General features: G+C 45.9%; 1 protein-coding gene across 1 annotated transcript in view; it reads right to left on the bottom strand.

Moving 5' to 3' along the window:
* Positions 1-10,710: 10,710 nt before the first annotated feature.
* WDR72 (WD repeat domain 72) overlaps positions 10,711-24,962 on the bottom strand; it is a 67,949-nt gene continuing 53,697 nt past the window's right edge. Inside the window, exons 18-19 of the mRNA XM_033167608.1 lie at positions 17,568-17,663; positions 10,711-11,176 (exon numbers count right to left, since the gene is read on the bottom strand). Coding sequence (XP_033023499.1) covers positions 11,121-11,176; positions 17,568-17,663 — 152 coding nt within the window. The 3' untranslated portion in view covers positions 10,711-11,120. The remainder of the gene's footprint in view (positions 11,177-17,567; positions 17,664-24,962) is intronic.

The following is a 24,962-nucleotide window of genomic DNA, read 5'->3' as shown; positions in this document are numbered from 1 at the left end:
GTAGATTAAAGAAGTATAACATTAAGATATAATTCAGAATGCCATGTGGAAGGTCTGAGGGAAGTCATGGCTATGTTAGCCAAAACTGAAAAATGTATGTGAATGTATATTTTATTTTTTGTAGTAATTTAGTATAAAACAATAAAAAAAATCATTTAAAAAAAGAAAAAAAAAGAAACTTGCTTATGGAATTGAAGGCGACACCGTTGCCATGTACTGTACTGAAGTCGTTTTCCTTGTGGACCCTGTTCCTCGACACAGCTCCCAAATCTGACGTCGTCCCTAGAGGTGCCTTTTATGGCATCCCATCTCACTTCCAGGGAGCAGAAGGCGCCGTGTGTGGCAATGACCAAAGATGACCCCTCAACAAGAAACCCACAAACAGGACCTGAGAGCAACAGCCACTGGGATTCAGAGACATCTCGCCACTGATGGGTCTTCTCATCTGCGAATTTTGTCCATTCCTCTTTTCAGGCCACCCAGGTTGGTGGCAGTAACTGCCTCCTGTGGGAAGGAGTTCCACAGTTTAACGCTTCACTGTAGGAAGAAGTCCTTCCTTTTCTCCGTCCCGAGTCTTCCAACGTTCAGATTCCAGTATTACGAGAGAAGAACAGAAAAGCTCTCTCTGGTTGCCTCCGGACGACTCTTCTACTGAGCATTCGCCCTGAATTGTTTGCAGTGAGGTTAGATGCTGATATCGAGCTCTTATTCTGAATTTTTGGGTGTGGAGGGCCAAAGCCATTCTGTCAAGCAAGTATTACCTCAGGGCATTTCACTGTCACTTTCCTCCTTAAAGCAAAAAATGGCGCTGTTCGTGGCGAAACCAGCATTAATCGTGCAACCCTGTTTACGGAAGCTTTTAGTGTTTGATGAATTATTGTATTTTAATATTTTGTTGGAAGCCGCCCAGAGTGGCTGGGGAAGCCCAGCCAGATGGGTGGGGTATAAATAAATTATTATTATTATTATTATTATTATTATTATTATTATTAAATTTCTATACCACCCTTCATCCGAAGATCACACAGAAGGTCCCATGAAATCATCCCTGGCATCTCCAGTTCATAGAATCATAGAATTGCATAGTTGGAAGGGACCATGAGGGTCATCTAGTCCAACCCCCTGCAATGCAAGAATATAAAAACATCGAAATACATAACACGCCTTTAGCACAAAATATGCCTTAGCCTCCTTCATTTTGACTCTAAGGGGGAGGGGGGCACTGAGTGGGCCACCAGGTGGCTCAAGGTGGAACAGGAAAGCAGGTAGGAAGTTGACAGGGGAGCCCTAAAATGGTACTACGGAATTAGAGAGATCTCTCTCCATTTCTGAAGTGCAGGCCAGTTGTGGCTCCCACCACCCTCTGGCGTTTTGCCTCTGGCTAGGCAGGACAGGACCTAGGTGATGTATGGACCAAAGGGTTTAGTAGGAATCGATAGGCATAGAGAAACTTTCCACCCCAAAGCCAAAGTGAGGAAAGGTTTCATAAAGAATAATCCTGAGAGACCAGGTTGGTACTATAAGAAACTAAATGTGGACTTGCTGGAAGGGAGCAGCAGACTGAAGTCAGAACTTGGCACCTACCTGTGTCTATGATGACATGGCAGGGCTTGCTTGGCCTACCAGGAGCTCCTTGACTGGGCTGCTGTTTTCCTGCCAGCAGCCATTGCTTTTCTCTTCAAGACTCACTCAAAGGAGCAATCGGACCTTCCAGCTGGTAGCAGCCAAAAAAAGAACTAGCAATAGCTAAGTCAGTCCAAAAAGATGAGTTGAGTCCCTTGCATTAGCACATCCTCTTGCCATATCAATTTCATAATGCAGATTGGATGAAATAAGCCTGTCGGGCAAGTTCCAAGCCTCCCTCTGCCTTGAGACCCGCAGCTCGGTTTCTGCTGATTGAAGCCAACAAACTGATAGGCACCAGCCTTAGTTTCCCCATCCCCACCACCTGATTGAACCAGCTGGTACTTCTTAATTTCCCCCAGTCAAATACTTCTTGAATCTCCGAATCACTTGGGTGAGGGAAATACCCGCATTCAGAAGCAGACTTTTAAGCTGGAATGTGCTGAGTCCTTTGAACACTTTAAAAAAGGCCAACTTTTGTGATATGCAGCTTTCAGCTTCATTCACAGGTTAGCTGCCATTTGGGCTGAGCTCCTCCCAAAGCTGCTTCAGCAACAGGAGCCCATGGCTGGGAACTTTGGTCCATCTAGCTCAGTATTGTCTCCACTGAAGGGCAGCCGCTCTCCAGAGCTTCAGGCAGGAGTCTCTCCCATCCCTACTGGAGATGCCAGGGACTGAACCTGGGACCTGCCACTTGCAAGGCAGACACTCCACCACTGAGCTACGGCTCACTCACCACCCCTGGAGAGCAATGAGGGATCCCAGCAACCCCACTTGTGGGAACCTGATGGTGCAAGCTGTGGGAATGTTGTGGACAGTAGGAGAGGATATATTGATTTATATTATCCTTCCTAACTCGCGCTAGTGAGTCATACATATATAGCAGAGCTCATTCCCTTTTACACAGCAAGAAACTAGTTGCAGATTTGTTTGACTCTCTTTAGTTAAGCAAACCAATCTGGCATGCTCAGATTGAAGTATATTCCTGATAAGACTCCTTTGATTCCCTCCTAAAAGAAAATAGACACAAGAGTCTTCCTTGTAAGTAATGAAAAGTTTACTCACATTCAGTTCACAGTATGATCCCTGAAGGCAGGCTTTAGCTTGTGATACAGTGTGGCTTACATCCTTGTACGGATGGGCCCATGTGCTCCTGGCAGAGAGCCAGCAGACAGCATCAGAAGCAGTGGCCAAATTGGAAGAGAGGGCATCAAGAGAGGAAGATGGCTGCATGACTGGACCTTATGTTAGGTCTGCAAGGGTCACGCCCACCTACCTGGTCACATGCAAGGGGAGGATGCTCCAGACCAGGTGGAACAGGAACTTCTACTTTGGCTGGAGTAACACACCCACCCACCTGTGTCCACTCTAGGGAAACAAGGAATGTTGTATTTGACTGCTCCAATGGATTACATCCCACACAAGCAACCTGCTTGCTTCTCAGCGGAAGCAGAATAGCCTGGAGGATGTGATGATTTGCCTCGGTCTTGGAGTATTCATTTTTCTACTGTCTTTAGGCCCTCAAAGTGGCATGAAACCCTCACCTTCCCATCTGCATTCTGATTTGTCTGTCTTCCTTCCCTGGCCTTAGTAAAGGAACTTAGAACAGAATACCCCTGAGGTAAATTGCATTGACATGACTCTCGCAGCAAGTAATGTCTTGCTAATGAGATAAAAGGAGGGAACCAAATAAGTCAATAGCAACTCCTGCACTGGTTTTTCATGCCTGCCTTTCCTGTGATACATACATTTATGGAGCATATCTGTGAACAAGATTCTGTTGCTGTTCCAGCACAGGGAATAGTTTCAAAAAGGATACCAAGTGGCAGCAATCAGAGGCTGCAAGGCTCTAACATAAGCAGGGGGGTCACTGGGGGGGGGGTGCTCTGCCCCAGGTTCCAGGGGAAGGGGGTGACTCTCAGCATGCCCACCCCACAACTCATAAGTTGCTCAGTGCAGCAGCTGGCTTACACAGCACACACTTTGCTTTTTCCTTCCTGCTGGGAAGAGCCACAGAAGCACAGCTCTGCCCAGCCAGGGCTCCACCCAGCAGCCTGCCACATTTCACCAGGGCACTGCCCTCTCAGGGGGGCACAAAGGTACCATCTTCAAGGGGTGACATTTGGCACCTCCACCTAGAGCCTCAAGCACAAGCCAGAGCAAATCCAGTGGCTTTGGGCTTAGGACTCACCATAGCACTGCAAAAGTATTAGCTGTGCTTGCTTTACTCAGTTCACCTGGACCTGGGGTACCATCCGCCCACACCCCTTCAAGCCACAGTGAGTGTTTTGTGTTCCCCCACAATGCTTTGCGGCACCATGAGGTGCCGCAAAGCATTGTGGGGGAACACAAAACACTCACTGTGACTTGAAGGGGTGTGGGCAGATGTGGGGGGGGGACAAAAAAATCCACACCGGGTACCACTTGGGCTTGCTACCCCTGTGAACATAAGAACATATGAACAGCCTGCTGGGTGAGGCCAGTGGCCCATCTAGTCCACCATCCTGTTCTCATGGTGGGGTGGCCAACCAGATGCCTGTGGGAAACCCACAAGCAGGATTTGGGTGCAAGAGCATTCTCCCTTCCCGTGGTTTCGAGCAACTGGTACTCAGAAGCATTGTTGCCTCCAACTGTGGAGGCAGAGCATAGTCACCATGGCTCTCTCTGGCTTGGCTAGCAAAGCTGCTTTCAGTTTGTAGGAGAAGAAATGCACTTCCACATTGACCAAGAGAGCCAAGGGTGCAATATGGGTGCAATTGCCCTTTTATGTTTGTGGCTGTGGCATTGGGTGTGATTTTCCTGCTAGGTGTTCACTTGGATGTGGAGAGCGTGCAGCCAGAGGTTTGTAAGGGGCAGAAAATCCCTGGCCAGTGCACAGCATCGGAGGCGGGGTCACGACCTTCCCTTCTATTGATCCACCCTCTCTAATTTCCACAGCTTGCTGAGGTTTGTTCTTCCAACCTGCTGGTGTACATTAGAGCAGAAATCCATAACGCAGCCCTGTTCATCCAAGCACAGGAAGAAACTAAATTAAATGTTAAAAAACAATCTGAGGCCAGAGTAGGGGACGATTCATCATGATCCTGGATGTCACCCAGGCAGAGGGCTTTGGGCAATGGGGATGGGGTTCAAGAGATGGTGGGCGGAGCCTGAAGGAGACCGTCATTTGCCACACCCAGAACGAAGTCAGTGCTAGTCAAGGAAAGTTAAATGTAAACCTCTGTGCTTAAATAAATGGTTTGTGGGCTTTTGATGACATTACATGGCTCATCCACACTTCAATTTGTCAGTGACTTTTAGACACGGGTCCGAGAGGTTGTTTTTTTTTGCCCTGCACTTTCCCCGGGGAAACCCATGGTCTACTGCTGAATTGGGACAGATGTCAGTTGGGTTTTCTGCAGATGGACCCCTTGTTCCGATGTAGCAATAAGCAGAGGGTTTTCCCAAGGAAAGCAGCAGAACTAAAGAAAAACCTTGGGGATCCATGCCTTGAAATCACAGGAAAAAGAGCGTCTCCACCGCCATTGTTCAGCCCGGACACTGAGGTCCAAAACCGAGGGCTTTCTAGCTGTTCCCTCACTGCAAGAAGTGAGGTTGCAAGGAACCAGGCAGAGAGCCTTCTCGGTAGTGGCGCCCACCCTGTAGAATGCTCTCCCATCAGATGTCAAGGAAATAAACAGCTATCTGACTTTCAGAAGACATCTGAAGGCAATTCTGTTTAGGGAGGTTTTTAATGTTTGATGTTTTATTGTGTTTTTAATCTGTTGGGAGCTAGGTATAAAGAATAAAGAATAATCATTTATGATGATGATGATGATGATGACGATGACATGGGTAGATATAGTGCTGCTACACGGTTTTCTTCCATGTCCTTTCCGATACTCCAGAGCTGCTCCACAACTTCCAGCAAAGCATCCAAATGTTTGTGCCTCCCTCTGCCCTTCTCTGGCTTCATTCGGTGCAGGGTTCCCAGAAGAAGCAACTTGCTGTTCAGGGCAGCAGGTTCATGCAATCTTTGGAGCATGAAACATTGACCTGTGGGCTGAAAACTTGAACGCTCCGCTGAAGTATGCACAAGGAAACTTTACTAACGAACACAGCAATTTCAAATAAACTTCAAGGGCAGTGTTCTACTAACTCATCCTGTCAGCACAAGGATTACTACTGGTGCAATGGGACTCCTCCCTCAGCTCAGAACAGCCATTAGCTAACCTAGCTCACTTCAGACAGTACATTAAAAAGAAAAAGCCACTGAGTTCAGCTTGGTACCTTAGGTGAGTGCCCAGCTCTCCCACCCATGATATTGAGGCCACTGGGGAAATGGGGAGCCTGGATCCAGACCTCCCAGATACCCTCCCCATTAGAAATTAAAAGATTACACAAAACCCCACATGACAGCTTACAACACACAAGAGTGATGGCAACCCTTGGCTAGACTGGCCTTCCTTCCTTCCTTCCTTCCTTCCTTCCTTCCTTCCACTGCTCAGTTCGTTGACCCAGCAGATATAAAGAGTTGTGAATTGGCTGGGATCCCTGAGGACACATTCAAATCTTTTCACACAATTGCATGGTTTGCTTTTTTCTTCACAAACCAGATAGGCTCCAACGTCCCTGAAAACTGTAGTTTTCACAATAGAAAGTACAACATTTACCATGGCTTTTATCAAAGATTTCAGTTCCCTTCATCTTAAGGAAAATAACCCTTTTATTTTGTTGTGGACATAAAATTATGGCCCTGGGAAAATTGGAAGCATTTCTGTTGCGGGAAATCAATTTTCTCACTGCCACGTATGCTCAATATGTCACTGCCATCACCCAGATAATAATGGGAAAGTATGGCGAAAATGATGGGTAGAAGAGGCCTCAGCACAGAGTGAGGTAACGCCCCCTCTCCCCGCCAGGTATAGTTGCTCTTCAAAAATAAAATAAAAATAAATGTAGATCCTCCACCCAACTTTCTTTTTGATTAAGTATTTCCAGCCACCATCTGTCTGAGATGCTGGTAACACTGCTGAGAAATTGACTGTCTAAGCCCTACTTTCTTCCTCTCTCTCCCCCTCTCCTTAGTTCTGAGTACCAAATATGTTTTTCAAGTCTCCTCTGGGACTGCAGAAAGGAAAGCTGAACTTTGCCGTATAATTTTATTCTCCCCAAAACATTTTCACAATAATCTTCATATCAAATAATTACATTGTTCATAAATTAACTTCCCACCTCCACAGTGTTGGAACCTGCTTTCAGATGGAGTATAAGCTTATTTTAATATACCTTTATTCATATTTTTTAAAAATAATTTTTATTTGGTTTTACAACTTTATTCACATTCATATTCATCCATAGTAATAAAATAAAATTCACAAGATTCTTCCGAATCTCAAGACTTCCCCTCTCCCCTCCATGGGTTCTTTGAGTGACCTTTTAACTGCATATTATAAGTCCATCCAATTTACTGTCCTCGGTTGTATCTGAAATCTATGCATCATTGCAAGAGTTATTTAAAACCTGCTAAAGAGTTCAAGTGTTTACAGTGGTCTTTCAAATATACATATAAATTTGTCCCAATCTTTATTGAAGTTTTGATCCTCCTGGTTTCTGATTTCCCCGGTTAATCTTGCCATCTCTGCATATTCCAGTACAGGTAGTTTCATCTGCCAGTTCACCCTGGTAGGTACCTTTATTCTTTGTAAAGGGTACCTTTGCATGAGCTGATACATTTTTATCCCCCTGGAACTGTGCTGTATCTTTGTCCTTTCGCCCTTCTAGGCTGTGATGCTTTATGGTTTACATTTTTTTATTCTTTGTTTTCATTTGGTTTGTTAGCTTACACTTTCCTTTTCTTTGTAACAAATCAATACGCATATTTATATATAAGAGAAGAAGTTGTAGCCCCCTTCCTCTGGTCGGCATGCCACTAGAGGTGTGGCTGGGACTTCTTGGTTGTGGCTCTGGGAGGCTCACCTGGAAGACACCCCATCTGATCACTTTTCAGGACCCGAGGAAGACAACCTTCTGATTTCCCCAGGCCTTCACAGAGCATAGGAACTGGCCTTATGCCAGTCCCAAATCCAGGAGCATAGTGGGGGCAGGGGGGGCATGGCCCCAGACACACAATTTTGAGGGGGTGTGAACCAGGTTCCCCCATGCAGGGATGCCTGTCCCACCCTGCCTGCTGCCAGGGGTCTCTGGGCCCCAGAACCTCGCCTGGCCTCGCCACTGCGTCCCTGACACCATCGCTGAATGGCTGTCCAACCAACTCTCTGTCTCTCTCCTTGCTTGGAGACTGAGCAGGTGCGAATGGATGGAGGGAGGTGGGCAAGGGGTGACCTGCAGTGTGGCTTGGCCTGGAACTCCTCTCCATGCCATGGGTGTCGGGGGGGGGGATTTGCCCATCAAGGGCCACAGGGGTCAGCCAGGCTCCCCCCTGCATGGGCAGGAAGGCAGGCAAGCAGTTTAGGATAGCTCCACTTGGCTCCAGTAGTGGAAGATGGGCTGGTACATGTCTCTCCCCTGTCCAGCATGTTGGCAAACACCACTACTCCATCCAGCTCAGTATTTTTGTCTTCTGTCTTGTAGTGACCTTTCTGGGATCTCAGGCAGAGAGGAGATCCCTTACCCACCGACATGCTGCTCTTCCCTGGGTGCCTTTCAACCGGAAATGCTTCTTGGGAAGGAACTTGGGCAGTCGGTATGCAGAACAGGTGCTCTGCTGCTTAGCCCCAATCTTTTCCTGTTTTGACCTCCCTCTACTAGTGGTTGGTTCATATCAATGAGATATTCTTTGAACCAAAGCATTTTCAGGCACACCCAAAAAAAACCAGCTGCTGTCTGGATTGCAATGAAATGCCCCCGGTTCTGAAGTCAAGGTATTTGCTCCTGGCTGTGCCAACCTCATGAATGTTCAGCTCCAATAGAAAATGCACTTTCCCCTCCCTTCAATCTTGCATTGATCCACAGTGGCGTTTTGTATACACTTTGGGCTTTGGCCAGTGGATAAGAGACCTCCTTGCCTTTCCTAAACAGGGCAACAACATGCAACATGATCTCTGGCCTTGATGAAAATGAGATGAAGTCTGGATATAATGAGGGTTGATGTTCTCCCCACCCCATATTACTGTCCTCTAGTCAGCTATTAATTTTTCATAGGAAATCAATCTGGTTGAGATTATGTTCAGGAACATTTCCTAACATTCTCATATTAAAAGGTAACATGAATCAAACATTTACAACATCTATTAGTTAGGACAAAGAACAAACACACTGTGCTGGTAATAAGGCAGCAATGAATTCCTGATAGGTAGCGTTCAGACACTCATTAGCCAATGGGGTCTGGTCTCAGCCACTTTTGCCCACATCTTATGAGCAGCATCCGTGACCTGCGCACCTCTCTCTTGGTTCTTGAGGTTGCTGTTGCTGCAGCTGGTCAACCTAGCCAATTTTCTCGGGTGCACAGAAAGCTCACACACGGCCTGAATTATGGCAGTCCCCTGCAGTGGCTGGAGCTGGGCCACTTCTGCAGGAAACATTCCAAAGCATTGTTGCCAAATGGCAGGGATGTAAAATTAAAAGCAAGCTGTGAAACATGATGTTGCATCAATGTAATTATTTCCACAACGCCCAAGAACACTGTGGACAACTGCCAGTTGTGACTTGGCCACTGCCAGGCCTGATGAATTCTTAGCACCAGGGAACGACTGCCTTGGGAACGGATCGTTGTGCTTTTCATATATTATGCATTGCATTGGTCAGAAACCAGGGGCCAAATTCAACTAAATGACCTTACCAGTGGAAGACCATACAAGGACTTCCGATAGCACAATGAGGTTTCCCACCATCTCCAACTTCTGCCCCACCTAAATTGGGTCTGAGGGGGGCTTAGAAGAAACCCCAGAACAGTACGTTAGGGGAGGAGACGGAAGGAGAAATGTTTGTGCTGGAGCAATCTCCTTAGCACTCCATTGAATTCTCTCAAAATATACTGTTATAGGTGTGGGGAAACCTCCCTAAACCTAGAAATTAAGAAATAGTAGGATTTTGATCATTTGGGATGTGAAGGGAGAAATACAAGCCGCAGAGGAATTCCTGAGCTAGCCTATGCAAAGCGACCTGGCCAAACTAGGGCCATTAAGAAACAATACAGGACTACTGAAAGCCATTGGCAATGCAAGAGAACTGTCCTTTCCCCCTTGCCCTGAGGTATGAACAGAGACAGAGGGTTGAAAGGTTGCCAGGTTAACTGGGTATGGGGTGACAGGAAAAGAGTTTTTTTTAGCAAGATGTCCTGCGAAGACGAAGGAGGACTGGAATCCATCTTGGGCAGGTTGGCTGCAGGCTGGCTGGGAGAGATGCCCTGTTGTGGGGGACAAGCCCCTCTTGAAATGACAATGCTGTAAGATCTGGACTTCCTCCATGAGGACCAAATGTGTAAATAGGTGAATAAACCATAATTTTTAAAGCTACAACAGTCTCTGCCGTGTCTCAATTCTCCAAAGGAACACAGGCCCTGGGTGAGTATCTGGTACCCCCAGGAATCTTGCAGAGAGTAGGGGTGGCACACAACTTTTGCAACAATACTTTATTTAAACTCAAGTCAAACTTCTGTATCAAATCTTTATTCTAAAAACAGCCTGGCAGCTGGGTCAGGCCAAAGGGGGCCCGTCTAGTCCAGCTCCCAGATGCCCCCAAGAAAAGCCAATAAGAAATGTCACAAGTTCAAGATCTGCACCTGCCCCCCCCTTGTGATGCCCAGCAATTGCAACTGATATTCAGAAGGACAGGTTGCCCAGTTACTCAAAGTATTAAAAAATAGGAGATTCTGAAACAGGGTGGTTGCTATGAAGATAGAGGAAATGTGAATGCACCATCGCTGACCTTTATAAATAACTAAGTCTAATGTCACCTTAAAAACCTAACAAATTTATTTCTGCATATTAGACTAATACAGCTACCTTTATTTTTTTTAAAAATGCAGAAACGGGTGTTGGTGCTGAAACTGCATTTCTCACAAGACATCTCCAAGGCTTCCAATGACATCAATGTTCTCCTTGAAATTCTGTTTTTATTTTTGTGCCTTTTGGGGGGGCGGCAAACATAATGATCCAAAGCAGCTCACACTGAAAACCTTCTTGTGTGTGTGGTAAACTCAGATAAACACTTTTGCATTGTCATGTGGTTCAAACATCTTAGCGCTGTCTCACCATTGCCTTTTTTTAAGGGGGGGGGAGTCGGGTGCCTAAATAATGAAAAGTTGAAAGTAAATGGGGTGAAAAATAGTACATGTTTTCCTCAGCAGAAGCAGGAACTCTGCCCTGGTTATTTAGGGTAAATGTCGTAATGGGGAGAGGGATGTGGAGTGGAGCCATGGAAGGATCAGAAGGTGCCGTGAAATATGGTTAATGCAAAGCCCAAGAAATAGGCAGCCACACCAAAACACAGCGTGAATTTCCACTTCTGCTACAATTCTCCATCTTCTGCCTTCCTTAGGAGGGTGAGACCGAGCTCTAACACAGTTTGCAAGAACACACCTTGAACAGCCAAGGATGCGACTTCCTCTCATCTGCAAAACAAAAATGCCACATTTTTAAAAAAATCTTCCAGTCCATTTTGCATGTTTTTAAAAGGTTCCCACGCACATGCAGGCACACAGAGCCAGTTGACTTTAGAACAACACATTTTCACAACCTTTAACAAACATCTGCAGAAATTAAGCCTTAAATAAATTTTACAGTGTTGTGGGCCAAAACAACACCCACAGACACACACACCTCCATACCACAGACTGGTATCTGTGCAACTTCTCACCTTTCATATACCTAGAAAATGAAGGGGCAAGGAAAGTCCAGCTTAAGAAGTGTTTGTGTGTGAATATTTCCCCCTCACTCTAGAGGTCAAGACCTGAAATTAGGTCACCTGCAGAGGCAAAAAGCCATGCGATGGTGAATGGAGCGGTACAAGGCCAAAGGGTGTGGCAATGGTTAATAGACTCCTCAACTTTTTAATTGCTGTACTGTAGCCTATGGGATCTGGTGGGTCAGGATCACAGATAAATCCTGGATTAATTTCTTGCTTGACCAAATTGATTTCAAAGCCCAACAGATGGATAGCAGACACATTATCTGGATTATCAGAAATTCCACAGAAAAGCTAGATAACACCAATAGATCAAATTATCATTTGACTTTATGTGGTCGGCGTACATTATTTACCAAAATCTGGCTATTGTTTCAAATGCATTGTTCAAGCTCGGTTGGATGCTGTGCAAAATCCTTGGGTGTGACAAACTGAAATGCCGGCTCGATACATTCCTTATGCATTCCTCAAATTATTCAAATGTCATATGATTTGTCTGCTTGGCTGACAGGCTTACAACAAGGGAAAGGTAGTGATGACGTTTTCATTATTAATTTCAAAACAAGCTATGGGTAAGGCTGACCATTTCTGAAGAGCTTAACACACAGGAAAATGAAAACATTTTTTAAAAAAGCATTGATATATAATAACAGAGAAGTGCCCCCTCTTGAATCAGACCAAAGGTCCATCATCGCCCTGAGAGCCATCAGATGCCACTAGGGGGACCTTGGATAGCTCAACTGGTGGAGCAAGAGACTCTTAATCTCATGGCCGTGGGTTCGAGCCCCACATTGGGAAAAAGATTCTTACATTTCAGGGAGCTGGACTAGATGATCCTTATGGTCCCTTCCAATGCTACAATTCTAGGATTCTAAGCAGCAGATGAAGAAGGCAAGAGCCCTCTTTTCCACTGCCTGCTCACAGTGTCTCCTGCAAATGGAGGTGACCCATACCCACTGTGGCTAACAGCCGTAAGATTAATGGTCAGCCTAGCCCAGAATTCTGTTGTTCAGTGGCCACTCAGATGCTGAAGCTTACATGCAAGGCCCGAAGGTGATGATGACCAACCCCTGATTTTCACCCTGACCTGGCACTTGGGTTTATACTGCCTCTGACCATGGAAATTCTATTTGCATGGAATTAACTTCCATGAGTTTATATTGAATACCCTTCCACTTCTGCTCTTGCATCAGTTCATTTGGTTCAAAGGCTACAGCTGGCCTTGCAAGGCCCAAGCTCTCCTGCCAATTCTCCTTGGCAGGAACTCCTTCTCCTGCCATTCCTAAAATGTGTCATGCCTGCTTTTTGTTTGCAAGACATGCCCCTTTCAGCCCATTAATGCTCTCCTGCTTGTTGACCAACATTTCCAAACAAGGTCCTTTGAGGGTCTCCCTCCCCCCTGACCAGCCTGACCATTCATTAAAGATAACATTGAGGGGGGGCCTCCTCTGTGTCCCACATGGAGTTCTGGACACCTTGGACCACGATTGTCTTCCACTGGCAGGCTGTTGCCTTCCTAGGCAGATAATGCTTTATCTGAAGATCATGTTCTTATCTGCAGTGTCTACCTTTGCTGTGTTTTGCTGATACTGCTGTCTTGCCTTTGATATTACGATTTCAGTTATTGCAAGCCATCATGAATCATGCATATACATTAGAAGGGTGGGGGTATAAAGCATTATATAAATAAATGAGGCATGTTTTCTTCCGGTTTTGCATAAGGACCAAACAGCATCGGCCCAGATGGCTAATCAGTCCTTGGGGCCTTGCTGCTGTCTGCATAGGACCTATTCTTTGGAGGGGATGTTGTTCTGCTTTGCAAGCAGCTGATCTGAGAGCATCATGCCCACTTCTAGAGGTGGACCATCCCGTTCCACCACCTGAGGTGAAATGGGAAGGTGCCACCTGCACCCCCAAAACTTCACCAGCATCACACGGTGGCGGAGGAGGCTTCCAATGAGATCTCATGGAACTCTTGTGAGATCTTGCGGAAGACTTGAGATAGCTCCACAAGATTTTGGTGGAAGCTGTTGATGCCTTGCAATTCTGGCAGCGGCAGCTGGGAAGGGCTGGGCGCCACCCCATGGGATTCCACCACCCAAGATGGCTGCTTCAGTCTGCCCCAACCAGATGCCCCTAGGGGATGAAGCCCACAAGCAGGGCCTGAATGGAACAGAGCCTGCTCCTCACTTGCAGTTCCTTGCCATTGGAACCCATCGTTCAGCTCGGACACTGAGGTCCAGCTCCGAGGGCCTTCTGGCAGTTCCCTCGCTGTGAGAAGTGAGGTTACAGGGAACTAGGCAGAGGGCCTTCTCAGTAGTGGCGCCTGCCTTGTGGAACGCCCTCCCATCAGATGTCAAGGAAATAAACAACTATCTGACTTTTAGAAGACATCTGAAGGCAGCGCTGTTTGGGGAAGTTTTTAATGTTTGAAGTTTTATTCTGTTTTTAATGTTCTGTTGAAAGCTGCCCAGCGTGGCTGGGGAAAACCAGCCAGATGGGCGAGGTAGAAATTAATAATAATAATAATAATAATTGGCAGTGGAGGGAAGGCACTGACATCACAGCCACCTGTCGGATGCTAATGGTGGACATGCCCTTTTCTGCCAAACGCAAACAGGTGGGCAGCCTCTCAAATGCCCCTGGGTGGCAACACCTTCAGGCACTGCCTAGTGGGGTGTGAAGCAGGGCCCTGGCAGCCCCAGCAACATGCCACCCTGATGCTTACTCTACTGGCAGCAAGTCGGGGGGCAGCAACTCACAGGAAACGAGGTGGCCCAGTTTATGGCGCCCCTTCCTGTCATTGCTCTGTCAGGTGAAGGTGCCAGCTGTTTAGGTGCTCAGCCTGAAAGGATGCTTGGGGAAAGAGTGGCTGCCTGGGGGTGGCCCCTGAGGCACACCCACATCTGGGATGGTGATCTGGATGAGGCCCCTGTGGAGGAGGGAGGGGAGGCATAGGAGACTCAGCTCAGCTGTGGGGCTGTAAAACATGCAGCTTGCTAGCCAGCACCCAGCTGCCAACCAGGTACTGTTGGTTGGTCAATGTAACCTCTCATTTAGCCAAGCTTTCGGCATCAGGGCAGGCCTGAAATGGACTGAAGCAGCCACCTCCAGTGGTGGAATCCTGCAGGGACCCTGTCCTGCCCGCCCCTACCACTTCCAGAGAAGCAAAGAGAAGTAGCAGTGTTGGCTTCTGCAGAGATCTAATCCTGGCTGCCACTTCTCCTCACTTCTCCCAGGGCACCCAGAAGCCGCAGCCATGCCACCTTGGAAAGCAAGGCTTTGTCACAGGGGGGTGGAGGTGGGTTGGCACCTTCCCGTTTCACCTCAGGCAGCGAAGTGGGAAGGGCCGCCCCTCTTGGGCACCCTTCCCATCTCCCCGGGACGTAGATATAACTGCTGGGCTTTTGCTTGCCCGAGGATTAAGAGGCAGGCATCAAGAAGGACCTGGCTCCTCTCAGCAGACCTCTCTTTTCAAACAAGGGTTTCTGTCAGAAGTGTCTCAATTTCTTATCACATAATTCCACCCCTACAAGCAGCAATAAATAATTCATGTCCCCGGGTCTTTGTTGCGGGTCCCCAAACTGCCCGGCAAGGGGAGGCTGACAGCTGTGTCAGGGCAAGCGCTGAAGATCTGGCGTGACAAGGCGACTAACAAGTCGTCATCCCTCCCCCCCCCACCCAACGGGGAAAGTCGACAATCGCACAAAGTGTGAAAACAAAACCCTGAAATGAAATGAAGCTGTCTCTTTCTCTCCCTCTAGATGCTGGCTATGAGCTGATTTCCAGCCCCATAACCTCTGGTCACATTAGAGGACTCCCAGCCGCCCTCTTTATTCTTCACTCTCGCCTGTCCATTTACGCCTGTCCACGGATCAATATGAGCAATTCTTGGAGAAATACGACGTCGCCATGACAACCAAGCTACAAATTCTCAGTGGGAAGCAACGAGCCCCCCGTAGAAAACTCTCTGGAGGTTTCCTGACCGAGGAGGAGGAGGAAAGTTCTTTAAAATGCAGGAATGGACAGAGGCCAAGGCTGGGGAAATTCATGACTCCTTGTGAAGGCAATGATTGCAAAGAGAGACAAGCCAGGCAGAGCTCTCAGATGCAGCAGAGAGGCTGTACCAGTAAACATATTCTCTGGCGCACCTCTGCCTGTGTGCTAAATCTCCCTTAACTCCTCTGCTGCTGGCCTGATACCTCTTGGATTTCAAGTCACACATCTCTGGGAGATGGGGGAATGGGCTCCATTTCATGGGAGCTAATGGCAGAAACAATCAAAAGCCAGAATATACATCTCCTTCAAAGGGAAACAGTTCATGGAGAATATTTGCAACTGCAGGCTGTTTGTTGTTACAACCAAATGAAGCCACGGGATGTACTCTTTTTGTTACTCAGATTGCTGACTTTTACTGCTTTTGAGCCGGTCTCAGAAGAAGCTCCTGCCCTTCTCTAACTTAGTGGCATGAGAAGAGTGGTTGCTCCTGCATTCCTGGGCAGTGCTAGAAACCAAGCCCAGCTCAGAGCAGGTAAATGGTGGCAGGCTCCTTTTCACCTCCCTCCTGGAGAATCCTGTGCTCTGAAATCTAATCTTGCAGCCCACAGCCTGAGGTGGGGTCTGAGATGACTTCAGGGACCTGACATGGATTTCAGGCTGCTGCACCCTTTCACTGAAAATTAAATCTCAGCAGCGCTCCTTGGGGAAGGATCAGGCCGCTCAGCAGCTGCCCTCTCAGCAGCACACATGCGTGGCTAGATTTGGGGAGCTTTTAACTAAGCTGACAGAACTCAGCTTATGGTTCACAGACTGGCACACAAAGATGTAGCAGAAGAAAATATATTGGTGGCAGCAGAGCGGGGGGGGGGGTAATGGATGGACAAGGCTGCTTAGCCCTTTGATGAGTGAGAAACAGCACACTGCAAATTCTCCTGAATACGGCCCTGGCCGACTGAGTCAAAGGAGGGACATGCCACTACTTCAGTACTTTGTGCACAAATATATATCAGCCCATGGGATACTCCCTCTCCCTTTATTAAAACATTAGGAAAATAATATTAGGGAAAAGATTGCATTGGGAAGAGAAGCGCAAACAGCAGAAATAAATAGGAGGCTAAAATAATCACGAGCAGCTGTTGGGGAAAAAATAGCTTCATATCCGAAAACAAAAATATAACCTTAGATTTGAAGAAGAAGAAGAGTTTGGATTTGATATTCCGCTTTATCACTACCCGAAGGAGTCTCAAAGCGGCTAACATTCTCCTTTCCCTTCCTCCCCCACAACAAACACTCTGTGAGGTGAGTGGGGCTGAGAGACTTCAGAGAAGTGTGACAAGCCCAAGGTCACCCAGCAGCTGCATGTGGAGGAGTGGAGACTTGAACCCGGTTCCCCAGATTACGAGTCTACTGCTCTTAACCACTACACCACACTGGCTCTCAAAGCTAAATTTGAAAGCTAAAGTGTTTGATATGTGCATATTATCTGTGATGGAGCGGAGAACTGGACCGACACAGAGAAACGTGAACAGCTTAAGAACGGCACAGCATAGAACAGGCGAGCTAAGAAAGATCATTAAAAGATAGAAAAGATAATAAATGGATATGACAAAGATCAGAAGTTGCAGATGCAGTGGGAAGTTAAAATGGACATATGCAGGACATGTGACAAGAGATGGAACAATGGAGAGAACTTGGCATCTATCCAAAGATGGATGTGAGGAGAAGGTGAAGGAGAAATACAGTAGTTGCTGATCTGGAGAAAAACGGAAATGCTACAATACTGCTTCCCATTAAGTTTTCTCAAGAGCAGCATGACTGATCGTTGAACAGCACCCTGGTCCTTTTTTCCTGGGAAAGAAGAGATCACTATCTGGTCCATCCAGCTTCTCATCTTAAGTCTATCACTAATTCTTAGGGGAAACTTCTTATCTCAGCTTTGCCCTGCCTGGACCTGGATGAAAAGGGGCTTCAAATTCTCCAAAGACAATTGGCCAGATCATGCAGGCACTGCCCCCAAAGGAGAGCGCATTGCCTTGACCCCTCTGCCTTGCCTGCTTTGTCACACGGCTGCAACAGGCAAGCACCTAGGATCCTCTCACCTGGATTTTCTGACTCTTCCAATACCTGCCTCTCAGCTGGGTCTTTTCCTTCTTGGAGGTCTGCAGGTGTTGTGCAGTTGTCACAATTGGTGGCAGCTAAAAGGGAAAAAAAAGAATAACAGCAACACTCTAGCAAATACCTAACTTTCTTTCAGCAGCTCTTTCTATGCTGAGGTCACATTTTATTAGTTTGGATACTAAGCCCTCCCAATTCCAAATGTCTTAAGATTTAACAAAATAAATGTGAATATATGTCAAACCAGAAATGAAACAAGTATGAAACCATTCATCTTTCTTCTCTTTCCCAGTATCTGCACCCAAAACAACTGTTTTCCCCAGTCACTGATACGCTCTAAGAACTGAGCCAGCTTTTAGGAATAAGAACTTCTGTGGCAACGGAGAAAGAAGCACCACAGTGGAGGAGCTGCCCAAAAATTTGCAGGGAAATCCACGGGGGAACCTGGGAGAATGCAACATTCATAGCCTCTAGTGCATATATACCAACACATTTACTGTACGGGAAACAAACAAGGTGAGAAAGAAATCCTAACATCTACATCTCTATACAGTGGTACCTTAGTTCTCAAACTTAATCCATTCCAGAAGTCCGTTCCAAAACCAACGCATTCCAAAACCAAGGCGCGCTTTCCCATAGAAAGTAATGCAAAATTGAATAATCCGTTCCAGACTTTTAAAAACAACCACAAAAACAGCAATTTAACAGGAATTTTACTATCTAACAAGACCACTGATCCATAAAATGAAAGCAATAAACAATGTACTGCAGTCACACAATCAATCAGTAGGTGAACTGGGTTACACACACACACACACACACACACACACACAAAGAGCCACAAAATAAATAGCAAAAACAGACAGACCTCAGCGTAACACTCCAAATGGAAATGTGGCACTCAAAACAGAAGTGTGGCACTCAAATCAGAAGCGTAACACTCAAAACAAAGCGTGTTCGACTTCTGAAAAAAGTTCGCAAACTGGAACACTTACTTTGAAGTTTTTGAGTTCCCAAGTTGTTTGAGAACCAATGCGTTTGAGAACCAAGGTATCACTGTATAAACTTTTTGCTGGTCTGTTGTTACACTGTGATAATAGTCTGAGCTGCCAAGGGGAGCAAGAGGCACATGGACTAAGCTGAGCCTTGGAAGACTTTCCTTCCAGGAATCCACCTCAGAGCCTGAATGGGTCACCTCAGGAGAAGGAGGAGAGGTAGGGGAGGGTAAATCTGATTGTTTTGTTGCTCTTAGCAGATCATAATTCTATTCAGGCTGCAATACAGCTAAGCACACCTTTTGAAAGTCAGGAGCATTTGGTAAACAGGCAAATCTATCTTGGACTAGTGAAAGCATTGAAAAGCTTCTGGGAACAAAGTGAATAAATATAATTGTAAATTAGCAAGCACGGCTTATCACTTGTAGCTATAACTTAATTTAAGTTGTGTTACAAGCTCAGCAAGAACTCTGAGCAGCTTCAAATCTAATTCGTCAAAACCATTTTCCCACCAAAGCTTGCAAGAAAACCACTAATGAAGTCTAAAGTGATTGTGTTCATTTTGACTGCTCTGTGAGGGAGCAGAATGCAAATATTCCCAGGTGAAACCTGCTCAAGGTTGCTCCACATCTCCAGAGGAACTCAATAGCTGCATTGTGTCATTTGAGAGATGCTGAAACCTCATGCAGTGGCACAGATCAAAGAAGGGCTGGGAAATCACAGCTGGAAGTGACCTGTAAGGCTCTTTTGGTCAGTGGCTCAATCCTGGTACTGGGGCATTTGGTAATCTGGTGGTGTAGTTTTTAAAAGGCAGGGAGGTTACTGAAATGTAGAGTTGGGGTCTGATTGTGTAGTAAGCTCTTGCTGTTATACTGATTAAAACCATCAGCGTCTTCATTACAATTTTTGGAGGGCAGATTAAAGAATTAATTCCAGAGGCCCTGAAATTAGGACTCTGAAGTGAGTAAAGCACCATATGGCAGTGGGGAATATCTCTTAGAGACACCAACATAGATGGGGTCAGCCAGGAGACTAGTGTCAACAGTTAGCTAGGGCAAAGCAGCAAGCACCAATAGACACCCTGTGTAATTTCCAGAGAGCAAGATGACCTTTCTTCCTCCTTATGGATACAAAGACCATATCTGACAGCTGCACATGGCCTGAACGAAGTCAGAGAGACAGAAGAGGGGAAGGGGAGCATGTTAACCCCTTATTAGACACCCACTGCAGTTAGGAAGTGACACAGGGCTCCGAGAAGGCTGAATTCAAGCCTTGGTTACCCATGTCTATAACATGGGATCAATGTGACACCAAAACACCACATGTATGCTCTATATAAAGCCAGTGTGACGAATTCATCAGCACCCCTACCTCCTGAGAACTCATGTCGCCAGGAGGCAGTTCCATGAAGCCAGACCCCCGACTGCCCTTCAGCACTGCCATCTGCAGATGCCAGGGCTGCAAGCTCCAAAGCCATATCATACCACATCCACACTCATGTTGCTGCAGTCAAAAACCCCTAAAGCGTGAGACCTCCATACTGGGGCTAGTAGCCAAAACCCTCCTCTGGGCTTAGTTTAGCTAGAGCTCTCCATGGTGCTGATAACTACTTCTCTGCTCGGTGTGTTTGAGACCTGGCATTCCACTATGATCTGACTATACATTTTGAAGTACAAGATACCTGCCCACTGACTTGCTTTTCTGGACTTTTGACTCTGACCCTGGATGGATTTGGCTTCTCTGGAACCAGGGCCCAGCTGTGCCCCCCCACCAACTCCCCCAGCAGGGTCTTCTGCCTGAAACAGGACACTGGAGTGCAAGTGTGATCTGTAAATGAAATTTAAATGATAGCAGTAAATGGCTAAAGGAATGACTCACAGGATCCCGAAGGCAATAAGCAAAGGAAGTTCCAGCTGATTCTTTGCTGGCACTGTATCATCCCAGGCCAAAGGCATTGCCTGGGCAATGGAAACTTTACTGCAAAATGGAAGAAGATCCATGCAAATTATGCCTGAAGCACAATCCAGATCTATGTAGCACATTATTATTATTTTTAAACAGAGTTTATTAGCGTTTTCATAATATAACACAAACCCAAACCCACACCTACAAATACAAAAACAAATACAAATACACATAATGCCAGGATTCTTCTTCTTGTTTGTATACCTTACATAAAAAAAAAAATTCTAGTTCTGAATCTTGACTTTTGACTTCCCCCGCCTTTTCACCTTCGGTTTTAAATCGATATACTACTTTCCTAACATCTTTTCTCTATATAAAAAAAAAACGTTAACTTTAATTAAAGATAACACAATTATCTTGATCTTTCTATTATAACAAAAATCTTAACCAAATATTCTTATAAAGACTAAACTTATTTCTTCTATCCTTTATCATGCTGCTTTTAACTTAAAATTCAATATCTCCCTACTTGTTTAAAATAAACTTATAATTAACAGACTTCACTCTCCGATTTCAGATACCATGACAGACCATTTGGAATATACATTTAATACTTCAACCCACTCCCCCTCTGTCCATTGTCTTTCTCTGTCTTTCACCAGAACCGGATCTCCAATTCTCTTCTTCTAAATGTCCACAGATCCAGGCAGCATTCACAACAGACCTTGCATCAGGCTTCAGGGTGTCCATCACTTCTTTTTTGGGCTCCTCCGTTTCTTTGTACCATACTTCTTCTTCTTGTAGAAATCTTAATTCCATGTCCCTTGCCCCCGAGCTCCCACCTCGGGGTCTGGATATTATAAATTTTCCCGTTCCGGGGCTGCCACCCCCAGGAATCGGTTCCTTTTCCCGGAGTTGCCCAGCCATTTCAAACCATCCTTCAAGCACCCCTCCCAGCTCTTTGCCAAGGTTCGATTCCATTGTATAAAACTTTTGAAAAGCCTCCTCTGTGGAAGTTAAGTCCATTTTCTTTAAAATCCCACACAAGACTTGTAATTTCCGATCAAGCAGTTCCAGCTTCAAGACAGTGAGCATTTCCTCATCTTTTAAACCAGAGTTCAATACAAGTGCAAGCACAAAGTCCAGCATTTTGAAAGGGAGGGTGGGTATCAAATTTCAGCTCCTGTCTCTTCCTTCCTTTGTTTCAATTTTTTCCCACGACAGTCCAAATCGTCGCCATTTTTCCGAAGCCGGAGTGTAAAGACCAAAACTTCAAATGGAGATATTTTTTCCCCAATTAATCCCCAAAGGGAAATCTCAGCAGTCTCAGTTTTCAAATTCCAGATACTTTCTATCGATTATTGTAGCAGCAGTCACTTAAACTGGTTAGTTTCTTTCATCTCCCGAAGGGAAGAGAGGCGGGCTGCCTTTCCTCTTTCCCCCAGATCGTTCCAAGATTAAAAAAAAAGTCAGTCAAGTACTCACAACCACTGGGTTCTTATCAGCTCGTTAAAGACAGGTAGAACTTAGACGCTCATCACAGGCTTTGTCGCCGCATTTACATCCCGGTTGGGGCATGTCCCCTATAGCCCGGCTCCGTCGTCCCTTCACCCCCACTCCCCCTTTACAGGGGGAGCGGGGGAAGGGTTCGGAGCCACAACGGGCACAGCCGGGGAGCCCAGGGTGCGGGACGCTCTTCCCGCACCCCAACCGGAGCCCCGCTTTGCGGTGGCGGGGCTCCTAACCCCCGGGATGGACTGGGCGCTTCACAGCCGAAGCAGCCCACGACCACCCGCAATGGCGTCGCCGCCGGAAGTCTCATAGCACATTAAATTTTGAGCCCATTTGATTGGGAGAGGCTGAGGGACCCCATAGGTCTTATTCAATTCTTAAGGAGGGGGTCTTACATATTTACCCCTCCAAAGTGCTCAGGGCATACCATCCAGTGATCCCTCTTCCCAGAGCAACCCTGCAAGTAAGGTAAGATGACTGGCCAACCAACCCAAGACCACACTGGAAGCTTCATGAGTGGGGATTTGAACCCAGCTCTCCCCAGTTCTGTTCTGATCCTCCAGCCACTACACCACACAGTTGATCCAGTTGCAACTGATGACCCTACTTGGGGTGGCAGTTTCCCCCTAGATTTCAAGGGAAGACGTGCATTAGGGAAATACAGATTTTCTGAGAGTCATTGTACACCTAAGAGGAAGCACCTCTTAGTTGGGTGGTTAGTTGGACTCTGGCACCCACAAAATGCAAAGGGGGCAAGAAACAGCTCTCCTAATTTAGGCTCTGTAATGAATTTGAGACTGGAATTGTTTTGCTTTAAATATATGTTACCTCTATATATCACTTTGAGGTGTTCTACAGGAAGTGAGTGATTCATGCATGAAAATAAATAAACAGAGCAACTAAAGCCAAACTCACTTTTTTGGCCTGCAAATGTGGGAAAAGTGGAGCACAATTAAAAGATACGTTTGCAGTTTAAAAAACAACAACCGTGGCAGCACAAGCTGCTGAGAAACTGGGATGATGAAGGGGCCTCGGTGTGAGCCTTCTTCGCATGCTCACGTTATCTGTCTGCTGCCCTAAGCTCTGCAAAACTGTTGGGATCATCTGCTCAGATTAGAGGCTCTAGCTCCAAGATGTTTCAGCAGCTCCCAATCCAATTAAACAGAAGTTAAATATACAGAAGGGTCTACTGAGCCCAATCATCTCCATTTCCCCCCCAAACTGAAAAACCATGTAATTGTAGGTTATACAACAACTTAATCTGACTTAAAACCTAATATCAACCTCCTGCTTTATAAGTGCGCTTGGTTAAGCTGGCTTGTGATACTGGTGTGCTCAGTTTGGGGGTCGTCATTATCCTTTATTAAGTTACTTGTAATCCTAAAAGCCTGTGACTGGGTCTAGATTTTTGGCAAAGATCCAGGGATTTCCTTTCTCGGAGGACAGGCTGATTGAACAGACCTCTATGGCAAGCCTGAAATTTCTGAGTGAGCCACAGAGAAGAGTTTGACCAGCCAGCCCTGCCAGCTAAAGGGCTCCTCCTTATGAGATCCTATTTGACCACCACATGACATGGCAGAGCCTGGGAGCGATGTGTGTGTCAGAATATGACTGGGTTTAAATAATTTTCACAAAACCTCCTTCCAGCTTTGGAGAAACTCATTGTGGGGGAGGGACTCTTTCAAATGCCAGGTATGCCTCAAAACGAACAAGGCATTTAAATGGCCTGGAGTGACTTGTTTACAGCAGGGGTGTTACATTATGCACAGCCCTTTGACTGCAGACGAAAATCATTTTCAAATACATACTAAATTTCATAATGAATTGGTGGCATTTAGGGAATAGAATGCTCATTTGGTTTCAGTGCTCTTTTAAAAGAAGTTCCTACTTTCTGTAAATGGCAATGTGATCTTTAATTCTATTTACAGGTAGGTAGCCGTGTTGGTCTGCCATAGTCAAAACAAAATTTAAAAATTCCTTCCAGTAGCACCTTACAGACCAGCTAAGTTTGTTCTTGGTATGAGCTTTCATGTGCATGAAGTCTTTTCGTGTGCATGTGTCTGAAGAAGTATGCATGCACACGAAAGCTCATACCAATAACAAACTTAGTTGGTCTCTAAGGTGCTACTGGAAGGATTTTTTTTTATTTAATTCTGTGCTGGTGGGGTGGGGTGGGGAATATATATATAAACACACCAAAACAGCCTGGGGGTGTATTCAAAGGACATCAACAGCAAGCAGGATTACAGGACTGGAAACTTCTTTCCCTTTTCCCCACCCCAAACAAAGCTTTCAATACTGTTCCCGCAAGCAGGAGCTGATAGTGCTGGAACATGGGTGTAACAATGATTTATTTTAGGGGGCAGGCTTTATGTGTTTTGGGGGGGGCAGAACTGAGTTATCTGTGACACATTTGGTCAGTTAGTTAAGTATTTTATTCATTTACTTGGTTTAGGTGGGGCAGCTGCCCCCCTGCCATGTCCATGTGCTGGGAGCAGAGACCAACATTTCCCAGCCAGGGTCCCTCCATCAACCATCTACCACCCCCACGAGCACACAATTTCTGGCCCTTAATATAGGTCCCAAGCAGAGTATTCCAAAGAAGAAAGAGAAGAAAACAAAGAAGAGAGATGACAACAAGAAAGAAAGAAAGAAAGAAAGAAAGAAAGAAAGAAAGAAAGAAAGAAAAAGAAAGAAAGAAAGAAGAGATAAAAGGAAACGAAAAAAAAGAAACAGGAAGAAGAAAGGAAAGTGAGAGAGGAAAAAAGAAGAGGGGAAAGGGGAAAGGGAAAGAAACAATAAAGAACAAAATATTTAAGACATTCAGTCCATGATAACATCCACCTTCTCCACTTTCTGTTAAACCGTGTTTATTTTAAGTGTCTCAAAATCACTTGATTCCTCTCTGACTTTTGACACCAGTTTCAGGGCAAACCCATTTAGTTATTGTTTACCCTGATAAAGACC

Source organism: Lacerta agilis, chromosome 13, assembly GCF_009819535.1.
Source record: "Lacerta agilis isolate rLacAgi1 chromosome 13, rLacAgi1.pri, whole genome shotgun sequence".
NCBI classification, from domain to species: domain Eukaryota; kingdom Metazoa; phylum Chordata; class Lepidosauria; order Squamata; family Lacertidae; genus Lacerta; species Lacerta agilis.
The sequence above is the reverse complement of the archived record's forward strand: the minus strand, read 5'-3'. Positions and strand labels throughout refer to the sequence as shown.